Below are 12,535 nucleotides of genomic sequence, written 5' to 3'. Positions count from 1 at the left end.
GTGCTTTTGTGTCTGTTGGGAAAAGTTCTGTGCCACCATTGGTCACTTATTCATTTACCACTGTCATCTTTTTTCTGTTTTTCTGTTTCAGGGAAACCACAAAGCACTGAGAGCTCAGAGCGGGTCCAGCTGTCAGGGACATACAACGTTCGTAAAGGGAAGCTGCAGCTGCCAGTCAACCGCTGGACCAGACGGCAGGTCATTCTGTGCGGCACCTGCCTCATCGTCTCCTCTGTCAAGGAGAGCCAGACAGGGAAGATGCACATCCTGCCGCTCATTGGAGGAAAAGTACGTAAATGTTGCACAGCAGCAAGACATGACTGGCATTGCATAGACTTTTTTTTTTTTTTCCTTCCGCACCTCATGCTTTTATGTAATTTATGCTTTGGATGCTAAACTCCATCATCGTCATATCAGCAGAGAGTGACCTGACAAAGTGTTATTACCCTCTGCAAATGACTACTGCAGGGAAACATGTCCTTGATGACATTTCACCTTCAACAACTGTTTGTCCTTTAGTTGTGAGACGGCTTCCTGTTTTGTTCGTTTCAGCTCAAGGTCAAACCGAAATGATGCAAGCCAGGCTTAACGAAGTCAAAACGTGTTTTTTTTTTTTTTTTGTCTTCTCATCGGAAGTCAAGACACGCTAAAATCTTTCGTTTTTATTCACGGATCCCTCTCACATCCAAGTTGCTTTATTGTCCCTCTGTAAACCGCCTACGTAAAAATGAGCTTTTTTATCTCTTTATAGCTTTATGGATCTGTATCTGTAGTGCCACACAGGAAAGCCTGATACAAACAAGACACCACACCTTAACACTTCTCACACACATACACACATACATGACCTCTGCCCAACCATTCGTGCACACATTGCGTCTGCACGTGCCTGCATGTGGGGAGTTTGTTGCTGTGAGTGCCAGCATTCTCTTCAGTCCCCATAACTCGTCAGCCATTCATTCACAAAGTCCATGTGCCTAAGAGCTTGTGTGTGTGTGTCGAATAAAGCTATTTCACATACAGTCATTCTTGCTGATGTCACGCACATGTCCATCATATGATCATGCGTGCCTCATATAAGTGTACTTCTGCTTGACCGTAATTGTTCCCCGGCATCGCATTTCCTTCAGCAGAAGCCGATTCGTAAGTGAACTAATCTGTTGGGATGTCCATGTTTCAGCTTTTCCTCTTGCTTCCATTTCTTCCCACTGTGTGACTCTGTAGGCTCATGGGCTTTTGGCATTTATATACACGTTTTTCAAACGCTAATGTCGCTCCTGTGTGTTGTGCTGCAGGTGGAGGAGGTGAAGAAGCACAATCACTGTTTGGCCTTCAGCTCGGCGGGTCCTCAGAGTCAAACGTACTACGTCAGCTTTGACAGCTTCACAGAGCACCTGCGCTGGCACAGACACGCTGCCAAGGTACCCCATGTGTGTGTGTGTGTGTGTGCACAAGACGCAGAGATTATTAGCATTGTGCTCTCCATGATACTTCTGCGTCAACTGCATTGTCATATTACGCACGACTGCGAGTTGAAGTATGAACATAGGGGAGCGTTTAAGCTAAGTGCAATGAAAAGGGCACATTTCACTGCTGTCCACTCTGTAGTGTACACAAGTGTCTCTGGGAGCATAAACACCACTCATGGCTCTCTCCCTCTCTCTCTCTTTTTTTTTTTCTTTCTCTCATTTGAACTCAAGTAGGCCATAGCCAGAAACCCTTTTTCTAAATATTAACAGGGACATGCATGTCACCCGCACCCAGAGGGCCACTCAGAATAGGAGCTTGGAAAGAAGCAGCACGTGCCCCAGTGACAACTGCTGAGCCTCAAGCCTCGCTCCCCTCCGAAAAAGGCTCATGTTCACGTGCTGTAGATGTAGATGAGGCCGGCGTTTGAATGCTGTTGTTTTATTGTAGAGAGCAGCGCCCGTGTGCCTGTACATTTGACTACCAAATGATCAGGGGTTAACGGCCCTGCACACCTGCAGTTAACTACCTTAGATGATGATGTAATGTTTGATTTTTTAGGTCAGCTCCACTTTCCCCGGGCTCTGCCTCAAAAAGATGAGCTACGGAATGACATTTGACCCATTAGATGCAGCTTACACACAGTAAACCAGTAGAGTTTTACATGGAGTTAATCCTATTAAACTCTTAACTCGTTCTCTTTTTTCTGCCCACTTTGATCCCCCACCTCCATCTAGATGGTGTCCCAGAGAATAAACTCGGTGGACCTGTCTTGCTGCAGCCTGGAGCAACTTCCGACCAACCTCTTCTACAGCCACGACCTCACCCATCTCAACCTCAAACACAATTTCCTGCCCACAGACCAGCGGCTGCAGCAGCTGCAGAGGTACAGTAAACACACCTGAGGATGAATTACAAGGAGACAAAGACGCAGGAAGAGGTGGATGGCGAGAAAGGAGAGCAGGGACGTGAGGAGGCATTATAGGTCGAGGAGATTGTTGTGCTGAGTGGGCAAGATGAGACTTGGGAAGGTTTTAGCGAAGCTTTACATAATGTGGACACAATGGGAGATGGACTGCGCTGTTAAAAAGCAGCAGGTTGTGGCTGCCTCGTCTGGACAGGTGAAGTTTTTGCCTATTGATGCCATTGATCTGAACAATCTAGACTGGACTGTGGTCATTGGCACATGGAGGAGTCCAAAAGGGCTAGCCAGGGCGGGCTGAGCTGTACCAGGCCAGGCCAAACAAGCTCAAAGGTGAAAAGGGGTTGTTACTTCTGCAGGGAAGCTTTTAATATCCCCGGCCTCCCTCACTCTCTCTCTCTGTGGACACCATCTGCTGCATGCTCATCAGGGTCCCAGATTAAAGCCCACATCCAAGACTTAGTCAGCATGTGTATGTGTGTGTGTGTGTGTGTGCATAAACGTGCATGTACGCATGGCCGTCATTTTTTCTGAAGATTATTGCAAAAAGTTTATTTTTTTCCCCCCATCTAACTGAATGTGAATCAGTTGTGCTCTAGTCTGTGTTTGCAGAGAGAGAGAGGGAGAGAGAGAGAGAGAGAGAGCTTTCCTGTTTGAAAAAGTGGCTGCAGGCTACAGATCCAAAAGGCACGTTATATTGACAAATCTTGCTGGATTTTTTTTAGGTAAAAGGTTAGATCAAGTTGTCAGGACGTATATATAATCCAGTGTAAAGGTCACTCGTGTTTGTTTGAACGACAAACAAAAAAAATGTGACCGAAATATTTTTAAATCTTACCAAGTAATGCACCGATCCCCTGATAGTCAGGCGAGGTAGCGTTCATTTTGTGCTGCCAAACCCTAAGTAAGCTCATCCGCGTTTGACCCAGCACGAGAGGAAAGGAGGTCAGTAACGAGAAGAGATGAGCGGCTAAAAAAGGGGAGTTTCGACGTAAGGAGAAATGTAGCAGCGTTGCCACATTATTCCAGAGAGAGAGGGACTGAATTCAAAAGATCTGGAGTAAATAAAAAAATGGACTGCAGACTTTGTTAATTTGGGTGTGTGTGTGTGTGTGTGTTTTGGTGTGGAGAGTTGTGCGAGTGTGTGTTTGTTGCAGTATAAACAGTGGCCTTCCCTGACATTTAACATGGAGTCATAGTGCTTTGTATTTTTCCAAGAGCAGTGGAATGTGTGAACCTGCCACACGCCTCTCTCTCTCTCTCTCTCTCCTTCTCTTTTCTCTGGCCACATACTAACTGGTGGCTGAACTGCCAATCAGATATGCATAATCAGTTGTCTGGGATACTAGCTCTCGCTCCCCCAGCATGCATCTCACTCCGAGACAGAGGTCATCACCCGCTTAGGGTAAAGACTGACGTTCCATGCGTCCGATTGAATCTTTGGCCTGTTTATTTACATATGTATAGCAGGTCAGTGACAGAGAGCAGACATAAGAATCGGGAAATGAGCGAGGGAAAGGGAACGGCAGAGGTCAGAGTTGTAGAAGAAAGACAGAATTTGAGATAAGGGGGTGTGGTTATTTAAGGCCAAGTGCATATTTTAAAGTCTCTTTAACCAATCTTTTGGCTTCTTAGGAGCGACAGCACAGTGGAAGAACAATACCGTCAAAAAGTTGTTACCGTTAGCACTTGTATGTCACATAATTAGCCAATATTTAGAGTTGTGTCGCTGTTCATTTTAAGACAGATAACATTTGTGTAGAGGAAAATTAAAATAGTACCGCAACGTCAGACCAAAAAGCTCCACGGAGCCACAGGGAACGCAGCGAGGAAGAATAAGCACGATCGGATGGAATGAAAGAGCATGACACAGACACGGAGAGTCTGAGGGGGGTATGAGCATTACTCAGCAGTTTGCAGGGGGGTTGTTTAATGATGAAATGACATTTTCCCACACACTGCCTGCAGGAGTCTCCCTCAGCTGGAATGATTTGGCCCGTCCTAATCAATAGCCCTGACATCTTGTTTGCTCCCCCCCCCTCCATCATGATGATGAACTACATGTGGTTGTGTGTGAGCAGCCTGTTTGTGCACATGGGTAGGAAACATCTGACATCTCGCCAATTTAGGCACCTGCTCCAGGCTTGCGGTGCTAATATGGTGTGCTGCCAGTGTCTGACTTGACATAGCTGCTCTATCTCTGCACATGATAAGTGATACAGGGTTTAGTGTGTGTGTGTGTGTGAGTATTTGTGTGGATGGGTAAATAAGGCCAGAGCAAGTCCTTCCCACTGCTCCGCCCTCTTCCCTCGGTTCCCTCCCCACTGACGGGCTAACCCCTCTGAAGGTCACCACACCAAATAGCAGTGGCCATCGGTGTTTGAATGAACAACACACACGTCACTGCCTTGCTTATTTGCTCAACAATCTAAGTAGTTGAAAGAAAGTCTTTGCTTATGGGTGTGTCGAATTCACTGTAAGCTATTCTTGCTGCCATTTCCCATTAATATGTTCATTCATATAGTCATGAATCTTCTGCTCTTCACTTCATGTTGTAGTTCATTGTTCTGTCGTGTTGCAGGTTTTCTCGCCTGCGAAGCCTCAACTTGTCCAACAACCACCTCGGTCAGTTTCCTCTGGCCATCTGTGACATACTCACCCTGACAGAGGTCAACCTCAGCTGTAACTACCTGGCCTCTGTCCCCGGCTCTGTGGGAGTTATGACCAAGTGAGTAACAACTGTTGATACAGACGCTGATTTGATGAGAACCAACTTTAAATTCACAGAGGGGTCCGAAGGTCTGCGGCCGCATTGTGAGGCGGTCTTGGGTTTCATTTCATCAAGATCTAACTCTCTGATAAACATACCGGGATCTAAAGTTCAGTTCCAATCAAAACACACCACAGCTGTTCTTCCTCTCGGTGTGTGGCTGATTTCAATGCCGAGTCACTGATTTCTCTCCATATTTACCTTACCTCTCCCCACTTTTGGTAACTTATGATGTTGGTAATTAGCCAGCTCTTTCATTCAACCGGTGCTGGGGAACAGCATTCTTTTGCTGGTTTGAGTGTCAAACGTCTACGAAAGCCAAACGTTACCCAACAGCAAGCACATGGCAAAACAACTGCCACGGTTTACTTTGTTGTTTCAGCACGTGAGCAGACAAGACAAACTGAATTCCCTCTGATCATCTGTGGTGCTTTCCATTGACATTTATAAGTCATGGCCCATCACTGGTGTTTTTCTGCCTTATCTTTTTATTAATCTGTTGTGCAGATAGTTTAAACCGCCTCTTCTTGTACACACCTTTTCCTTGAAAGCTCCTTCAATTACTTTTAGGACTCTATTGCCAGTAAGACGCTGTTATCTCCTACATGAATGATGTCACTTGGCTCTCGTGGCTGAAAAATGATATTCAGTTTGTTCCCTGACCTTGTGACGTTACTCAGCACCAAAACAATTCTACATCAAGAGTTACATGAGAATGGAACGCAGTAAAGAGCATTCTTTTTCCTCATAGTATATCTCAAAAGGGTTTAAACTTATCAGCTCTCTCCCGTGTGGTAAAGCCATAATATTCAGAAATATATAAACAGAGTACAATCATTGTCCCGTCGTTTCGCTGTAGGTGTGACACATTCTTTAAACTAGAGTTTCATTTGAAAATAAGTTCACAGGTATGTGGATTGAAACAAAGCTGGATGAGATGCCTGTATGGTCTGGTATGCCTGTAAATTCTTGCAGTGGCCAGCAGGGCATTTATGATGCTACTGCCATCTGCTGGACGTAAAGTGCTGTTGTCACAAACGCTGCAATTTAGACCAAGTCACGGTTCGTACGGTGTCAACTGTAACACGCTGCAAGTGGAAAATAAAGAACCGTGCTCATCTCCTTCTCTTTAGTTTGCAGACGTTCCTGTTGGACGGCAACAGTCTAGAGGATCTGCCCAATGAGCTGGGTTCCATCCAGAGACTGAGCTATTTAGGCCTTTCCTTCAACCAGTTCAACCACGTCCCCCAGGTTCTGGAGCGTTTGGCCTCCATGGAGAAGCTGTGTATGGCTGGCAACAACCTAGAGATACTCATCTTGCAGAATTTCCGGCTGCTCCGAGTCAAACACATTGACCTCAGGTACAACAAGTGTGGGCGAATTATGTTATTAGTATAAATAAAAATGATCTTGATGAGGACATAATCCAACAAATGTCAAAATGTCCCAGTCATAGAGTACATGTGTCCATCACTGCACTCAATGACAGATTTGTCCACTAAGGATAGAAACACAAACACTAAGAGGAAGCCACAGCAGGATCAAACGGCGACACAGCACGGAATCAGGAAATCATTTGCCTGAGGTGGCTCCATCAGGTGTCTTCCCATTGCTTGGAAAAGAACAGAGCTGGAGTGACTTGCAGTATTTTCCAGTTAATACTTGACTCCCTCCGGCTTTGCTTAAACTGGGTCAATCAATATGTTTTCCAGCATCGCTCACCTGTTTGGGCAAAGATCACTTTGTATTTCTGATTTTTGTATTGTCTTTCACACGTTCAATAAATCCAGTGAGTTGTGTTCCAGTAATTCGTCCCCAGCAGTATTAAAGATTTGCTGTTCTAAGCCTCACAGTTGTGAGGATTTGCCACTTTTCCGTTTGCCGATTGATATGATTTTATTTTCTTTTGAAGACAACCAATGAATCAGCATTTTTTAATGGGTTTAAACCACAATGTTGGATTAATTACAGCAGAGACATTTGTAGTATTTAATAAAACACAAAACCACAAAGATAAACGGACAATATAACCATGAGATTGTGAAAAGATCAAGTGATCAAAGAACCCAGCTCAGCGTTTTGATTTTTTGTTTTAAAATAACCAATTTTTGAACTTCAGTTTGTCGCCGATTAAATCGGAAACTGTGATCCAAATGCTGGCATTTGTTTTTGGAACAGAATAATATGACTTATTTGTCAGTTGTTGCCCTGGACAGTATTGTTGAAAAACTTATACAGAACTCAAGCACCTGCACAATATATTAGCATCACCGGCATGTGCAGTTCAAGCCAGTCCAGCTGGAGTTGAACCTTTGTTTCCATCTCTGCCCCCTCTGTCAGACTGAATAAAATCTCCAGCATGGTGCCAGATGAGCCTGACCTACTGAGGCATGTGACCCAGCTGGATGTGAGGGATAACAGGCTGATGGAACTGGATGCCTCGGTCTTCCCAAGACTGGAGGTGCTTCACTGTGAAAGGAACTGCATCGGCAGCCTCAAGGTCAAGGGTTGCTTGCTCAAAGGCATCTACGCCTCCAACAACGGTGGGTTTGTCGGTCAGGTCTTTATGCTGTGTCACATCTCCGCTGTCTTACCTTCCCCTAAAACGGAAATCACAGCCATTAATCTCTCCTCTCATATCACTGCTGTATTTTCTTAATAAATTCAGGCCATGCTGCAGTCACATTGTCTCTCTGGCTGACTTGTCGCACCCCCCATACAAATTCTCCCCTCCGTTTTCCATCTACCTGTATTGTACTATATTGTGTCTGTCCTTGCTGTAGGTTAATGCATTTGTTTTTTTTTCCCCCCACAGAGCTTTGCCAACTGGATGTCAGTCCCGTGCCCTCCAATCTGAGTTACATGGACATCTCAAGGTGAGAAAAAAAAAACCCAAAAGTGCGCACGCACAGTCAGAAAAAGTGAGTGAAGCATTTACAGTTGATCCTCCGTGCCCTGCAAGGACACGAGAGCAGTAACTGTTGGTTGTTGTTGTCGATTGTAAGTGAGAAAATTCATCCGAAAAGACCCCGTAACTGTATATTGACATAAACACACAACGCAAGGTTCCTCCTAATGTGGTGAAATGTCAAAGCAGAAAGTCTGTTATTGTTTAACATCAGCCCTGACCTTTCACAAAAGTGGCAGGTAGGCATCTGTGCTCAGCTTCGATTGGTCATGGAAAGAGCAGTACAATTAGATTTTTGAGAAGCACCCAGTTTATTAGGAAAACCTTTTCTTCTTAAATCCCTTTTCCAACTTGGCTGACAAGAGTGTAGCACATCAGATTATGTCTTGCGAGTTGTGATGATGAGTTGTTTTTGTGTGAAGCGCGGTGCCTTTGAGACTCTGGCGACCTGATGAACTGACTCATTTTACAAGTAATTAAAAAGAAGTTTTCAGAGTTGCAATCCCCGCCTTGTGTTTTCTTTCTGGAGCAAGACTGCTGAGAATTGCAATGCACACGGTTTCCCCATTATATCCCATGTTCAGTGTCTCACTTTATAAATTGCACAGCATTTATCATTGTCATCACTCTCCTGTCCTCCTGCAGAAACCGTATGGAGTCCTTGCCAGACTGGCTGTGTGAAGGGAAGAAACTGGAGGTTCTGGATGTGAGCCACAACCTCATCACGGAGCTCCCAGCGCGGTGAGTCTCTCGCCGTCTCGCTACCTCTCAGGGATTGTGTCTGTGAGCCTGTAAATGGAGTACAGTGCAAGATAGACTCTCCCCGCCCTCTGCTGGCGTGTCATCTGTCCCCCATGACGCCTCATAAATCTCACAGATACCCTGTAACCTCCACAGCCTTCACCCATTCTCTGTCTCTTTGTATAGATTTGGAAGGTCAGCTCACTTCCTCCCGTTTTCTATTCGTCTCGTCCACTGGTCCCCTCAGTGTCTGCAGATTTATTTTTTACCCAATAAGTGTCAGGATGATTAATTTAAGCTGCAGGCTCCACTAGAGGCGCTGCTATTTTCTGAATTCACATGCTCATCCTCGCCCCCGTCGTCCTCTCCTCTTTTACTCTCATTTCCATGACTATTTTAGTCAACTTCAGTTACAGTTCATGTCGGTCCAGTTGTGTCTATCAATCTATATCTACTTATTTACCTATCTATCTGTCATTCATCCATCCATCCGTTTATGAACCATCTGGTCTAGTTCCTGACCATCTGCATGTTGCTTGTGCTGCAGGTTGTTCTGCAGCAACAGTCTCCGGAAACTGAGTGCAGGACACAACCAGTTACAGAAGCTGCCTGAAAGAGTGGAGCGCCCTCTGGTGGAGGTTTTGGACGTACAGCACAATCAACTAGTGGAGCTGCCCTGCAACCTTTTCCTCAAATCCGTCAGGTAGCGTCAAATCATCGTTGTCGGAACGCATTTTTTTGTCTTCATTAGATCATCTGACAGGAAGATTAAGCACGGCGGGGGAAAAGAAGGTACATCAAGGCCAAGGACAGAAATTATGGATAGGATTTTTTTAATCAACGGCAGGCAAGCTGCTCAAGGGCAAGAATGACAGGCAAATATAAAACAAGTGAGCTCCGCAAGGATAGAAGGAGGTGAAGAGAGTTTTGGGTGGGGTAAAAGTGGGATGTTTTTAATTCAAGTCACTCGTCGCAATTTATTGACAGTCTCTCCTTTATGTGTCACGTTCAGCTTACGATGCGTAAATGCATCGGCCAACAAGCTGGAGCACCTGCCGCCTTCCAGCCTGTCAGAGGAGAGTCACAGCATCCTGCAGGAGTTCTACCTCACCAACAACCGGCTGACAGACAAGTGTGTTCCCATGCTGACCGGCCATACGCACCTTCGAGTTCTGCACATGGCCTACAACCTTCTGCAGACCTTCCCAGCCAGGTATATATATCTCTCCAACCATTTTCTCTTTCTTTCTCTAGTTACTTTTTTCCCCCTGGAACTCATTTTTAGACATCTTTTACCACCTTCATCCCGCCGTTCCCCTTCTTCTATATTCTCAATACCCTGCACACAAAACTTACATTTCATTGCTATGTAAAAAAAAAGTCAATATATAGTGGCAAGTGTTGTTAAATAAAAGTAACACATAGTTGGACCAAGACAATCATAAAAACACGGCAGGTCTCCGTCATTTACCAAATGTGAATTCCTATTGATGCTGTAGAATTTCTGGTACAGTAGCTGCAGCAAAAAGGATCTGAAGGAGGCGAATATGTGCCCACTCTAATATAATACCAAGTAGTGATACCACGGGGTCCTTTGGCAGGTCTGTGTTGAAAATCTCCAACACTTACGTCGTCCCAAATAGTCATAAGCTTGGGTCATGTCCAGAACGTTTACACATAATAAGCCAGTCACTCCACCAGTTACCGTGTTTAAAACATCACGTTTTTTGTCAGAACAAGAGTCTTAAAGCTGCTTGCTGTGCAGTATTGTGGGGAAAAAAAAGAAAAGCAAATACGACAAATTCTCACTTGCTTAATCGTGAAAGCAAGGGTCAGATTACTAAAAGTTACCACCCACACACTACTTGTACTTTCAGGTTTTCTGTCATCTAACTAAGTGACGTCTTTCAGTCCTATTCCACATGCGCATGTAACCTCACTCATAGTTTTTCTCTCCCCAATCAGTAAAATGGCTAAGCTGGAGGAGCTGGAGGAGGTGGATCTGAGCGGAAACATGCTGAAGACTGTGCCCACCACCATCATGAACTGCCGGCGGATGCACACACTCATCGCCCATTCCAACGCCATTGAGGTGTTTCCTGAGGTCATGCAGCTGATGGAAATGAAAGTAAGCCCTGGAGCAGTGAAACATCCCCACAAGCCGTCTCTGTGTGCATCTGATTTTTGAGTATTGACATCTTGCTTCCTCCGTGTGTCAGTGTGTGGACCTGAGCTGCAATGAGCTGAGTGAGATCAATCTTCCGGAGAACCTGCCTCCCAAGCTTCAGGAGCTGGACCTCACGGGAAACCCTCGTCTCAATCTGGACCACAAGACCCTCGAGCAGCTCAAGTATGTAACCGTCATCGAATGAGACTCCTCTGTGATTCATATATCATTATATCCGCTATATGGTGGATCTGATTACTTTTGTGGTGTTCCAGTAATATCCGCTGCTTCCGCATTGATCCGCCCCCAACCTTCTCTTCCAATGAGGCATCCGGTGGGCCTGCTGTGTGGAGCCATGGTTACACTGAGGCCTCCGGCGTCAAGAACAAGTGAGTTCCGCTCAGACAATGATGGAAAAAAATAAAAAGGAGAACATAAAATGACGGCTGTCACATTTACTTGAGAAAAGAAAACCTCACTGATTCAAGCCTCTTGATGGGCACACATAAATCCAGATTACTCAAATGAAGGGAATATTGAACAATAGGTAGTGCACTGTACATTGATTCTATGGATCCATAGTTGATGTTGAATAGGCAGGTAGTGATGATGGTTCTGTTGTGCAGTCATTAGAAGTTAAATAGAAGATAGAACGCGTCGTGTCCAAGGCTAATATTGTGCCGTGTATTGTGATTCATTTGTGAACAGAAGAGCCGGTAGTCTTTGTTTCCCAACAGAGCACGCGTCTCTATTAAACGCCTTCTTTTGTTTTGTCATTTTTCCGTTTCAGACTGTGCGTCGCGGCGCTTTCTGTAAACAGCTTCTGTGGAAGTCGCGAAGCTCTGTACGGCGTGTTCGACGGGGACCGGAACGTGGAAGTGCCATACCTCTTGCAGTGCACGATGAACGACGTGCTGGCTGAAGAACTACACAAGACCAAGAGCGAAGAGGACTACATGACCAACACCTTCCTCGTCATGCAAAGGTCATTAGAATTTTGCTTTTTGACCATATGTTAGTGTCCACCGAGGTCTGCTAAAGTCAGTTTAAAGTAGATTTCATAAGCCGCTCATTTCCATGCATGGACTACTGACTGTGTAGCCTCCCTGTAGCACAACACTTTTCCTGTTTTGGTCAAAAGAGACAACAACATAAACATAGACACCTAAGGACATACAAGTGATGGTGAAATGCATTGCATTTGTTATAAATGGAACTGTGCGCAGCTCTCTGTGGACATGGAATGCAGAAAGTGGTACTTTTGATAACCAAGTGAACGATCCACACAATTAAACTCCTCTTTCCCCGCAGGAAACTCGGCACTGCTGGTCAGAAATTGGGCGGCTCAGCAGCTCTGTGTCACATTCGCCATGACCCCACTGAGCCCAGTGGCTGCTTTACCCTCACAGCAGCGAACGTGGGCAAGTGCCAGGTCATCCTGTGCCGTGACGGGAAGCCGGTGTCGCTGTCCTTGCTCCAGAATGTAGGGTTGGAAGAGGAATATCGCAGGATACGGCAGCACAGGGCCATCATCACGGAGGTAAACATCACTGCCAGTGG

The 12,535-nt window shown here is 45.4% G+C and overlaps 1 protein-coding gene across 1 annotated transcript in view; it reads left to right on the top strand.

Moving 5' to 3' along the window:
* phlpp1 (PH domain and leucine rich repeat protein phosphatase 1) overlaps positions 1–12,535 on the top strand; it is a 39,595-nt gene that overhangs the window by 24,419 nt on the left and 2,641 nt on the right. The window contains exons 2-16 of the mRNA XM_044028248.1: positions 92–288; positions 1,296–1,421; positions 2,205–2,353; positions 4,971–5,117; positions 6,293–6,520; positions 7,500–7,702; positions 7,975–8,035; positions 8,713–8,808; positions 9,356–9,511; positions 9,821–10,021; positions 10,774–10,936; positions 11,028–11,158; positions 11,251–11,364; positions 11,766–11,960; positions 12,287–12,515. Of these exons, the coding sequence (XP_043884183.1) occupies positions 92–288; positions 1,296–1,421; positions 2,205–2,353; positions 4,971–5,117; positions 6,293–6,520; positions 7,500–7,702; positions 7,975–8,035; positions 8,713–8,808; positions 9,356–9,511; positions 9,821–10,021; positions 10,774–10,936; positions 11,028–11,158; positions 11,251–11,364; positions 11,766–11,960; positions 12,287–12,515 (2,396 nt within the window). The remainder of the gene's footprint in view (positions 1–91; positions 289–1,295; positions 1,422–2,204; positions 2,354–4,970; positions 5,118–6,292; positions 6,521–7,499; positions 7,703–7,974; positions 8,036–8,712; positions 8,809–9,355; positions 9,512–9,820; positions 10,022–10,773; positions 10,937–11,027; positions 11,159–11,250; positions 11,365–11,765; positions 11,961–12,286; positions 12,516–12,535) is intronic.

Source organism: Solea senegalensis, linkage group LG1 (assembly GCF_019176455.1).
Source record: "Solea senegalensis isolate Sse05_10M linkage group LG1, IFAPA_SoseM_1, whole genome shotgun sequence".
Classification (NCBI taxonomy): domain Eukaryota; kingdom Metazoa; phylum Chordata; class Actinopteri; order Pleuronectiformes; family Soleidae; genus Solea; species Solea senegalensis.
Note: the sequence above shows the minus strand (reverse complement) of the source record. Positions and strands in the feature narration are given on the sequence as shown.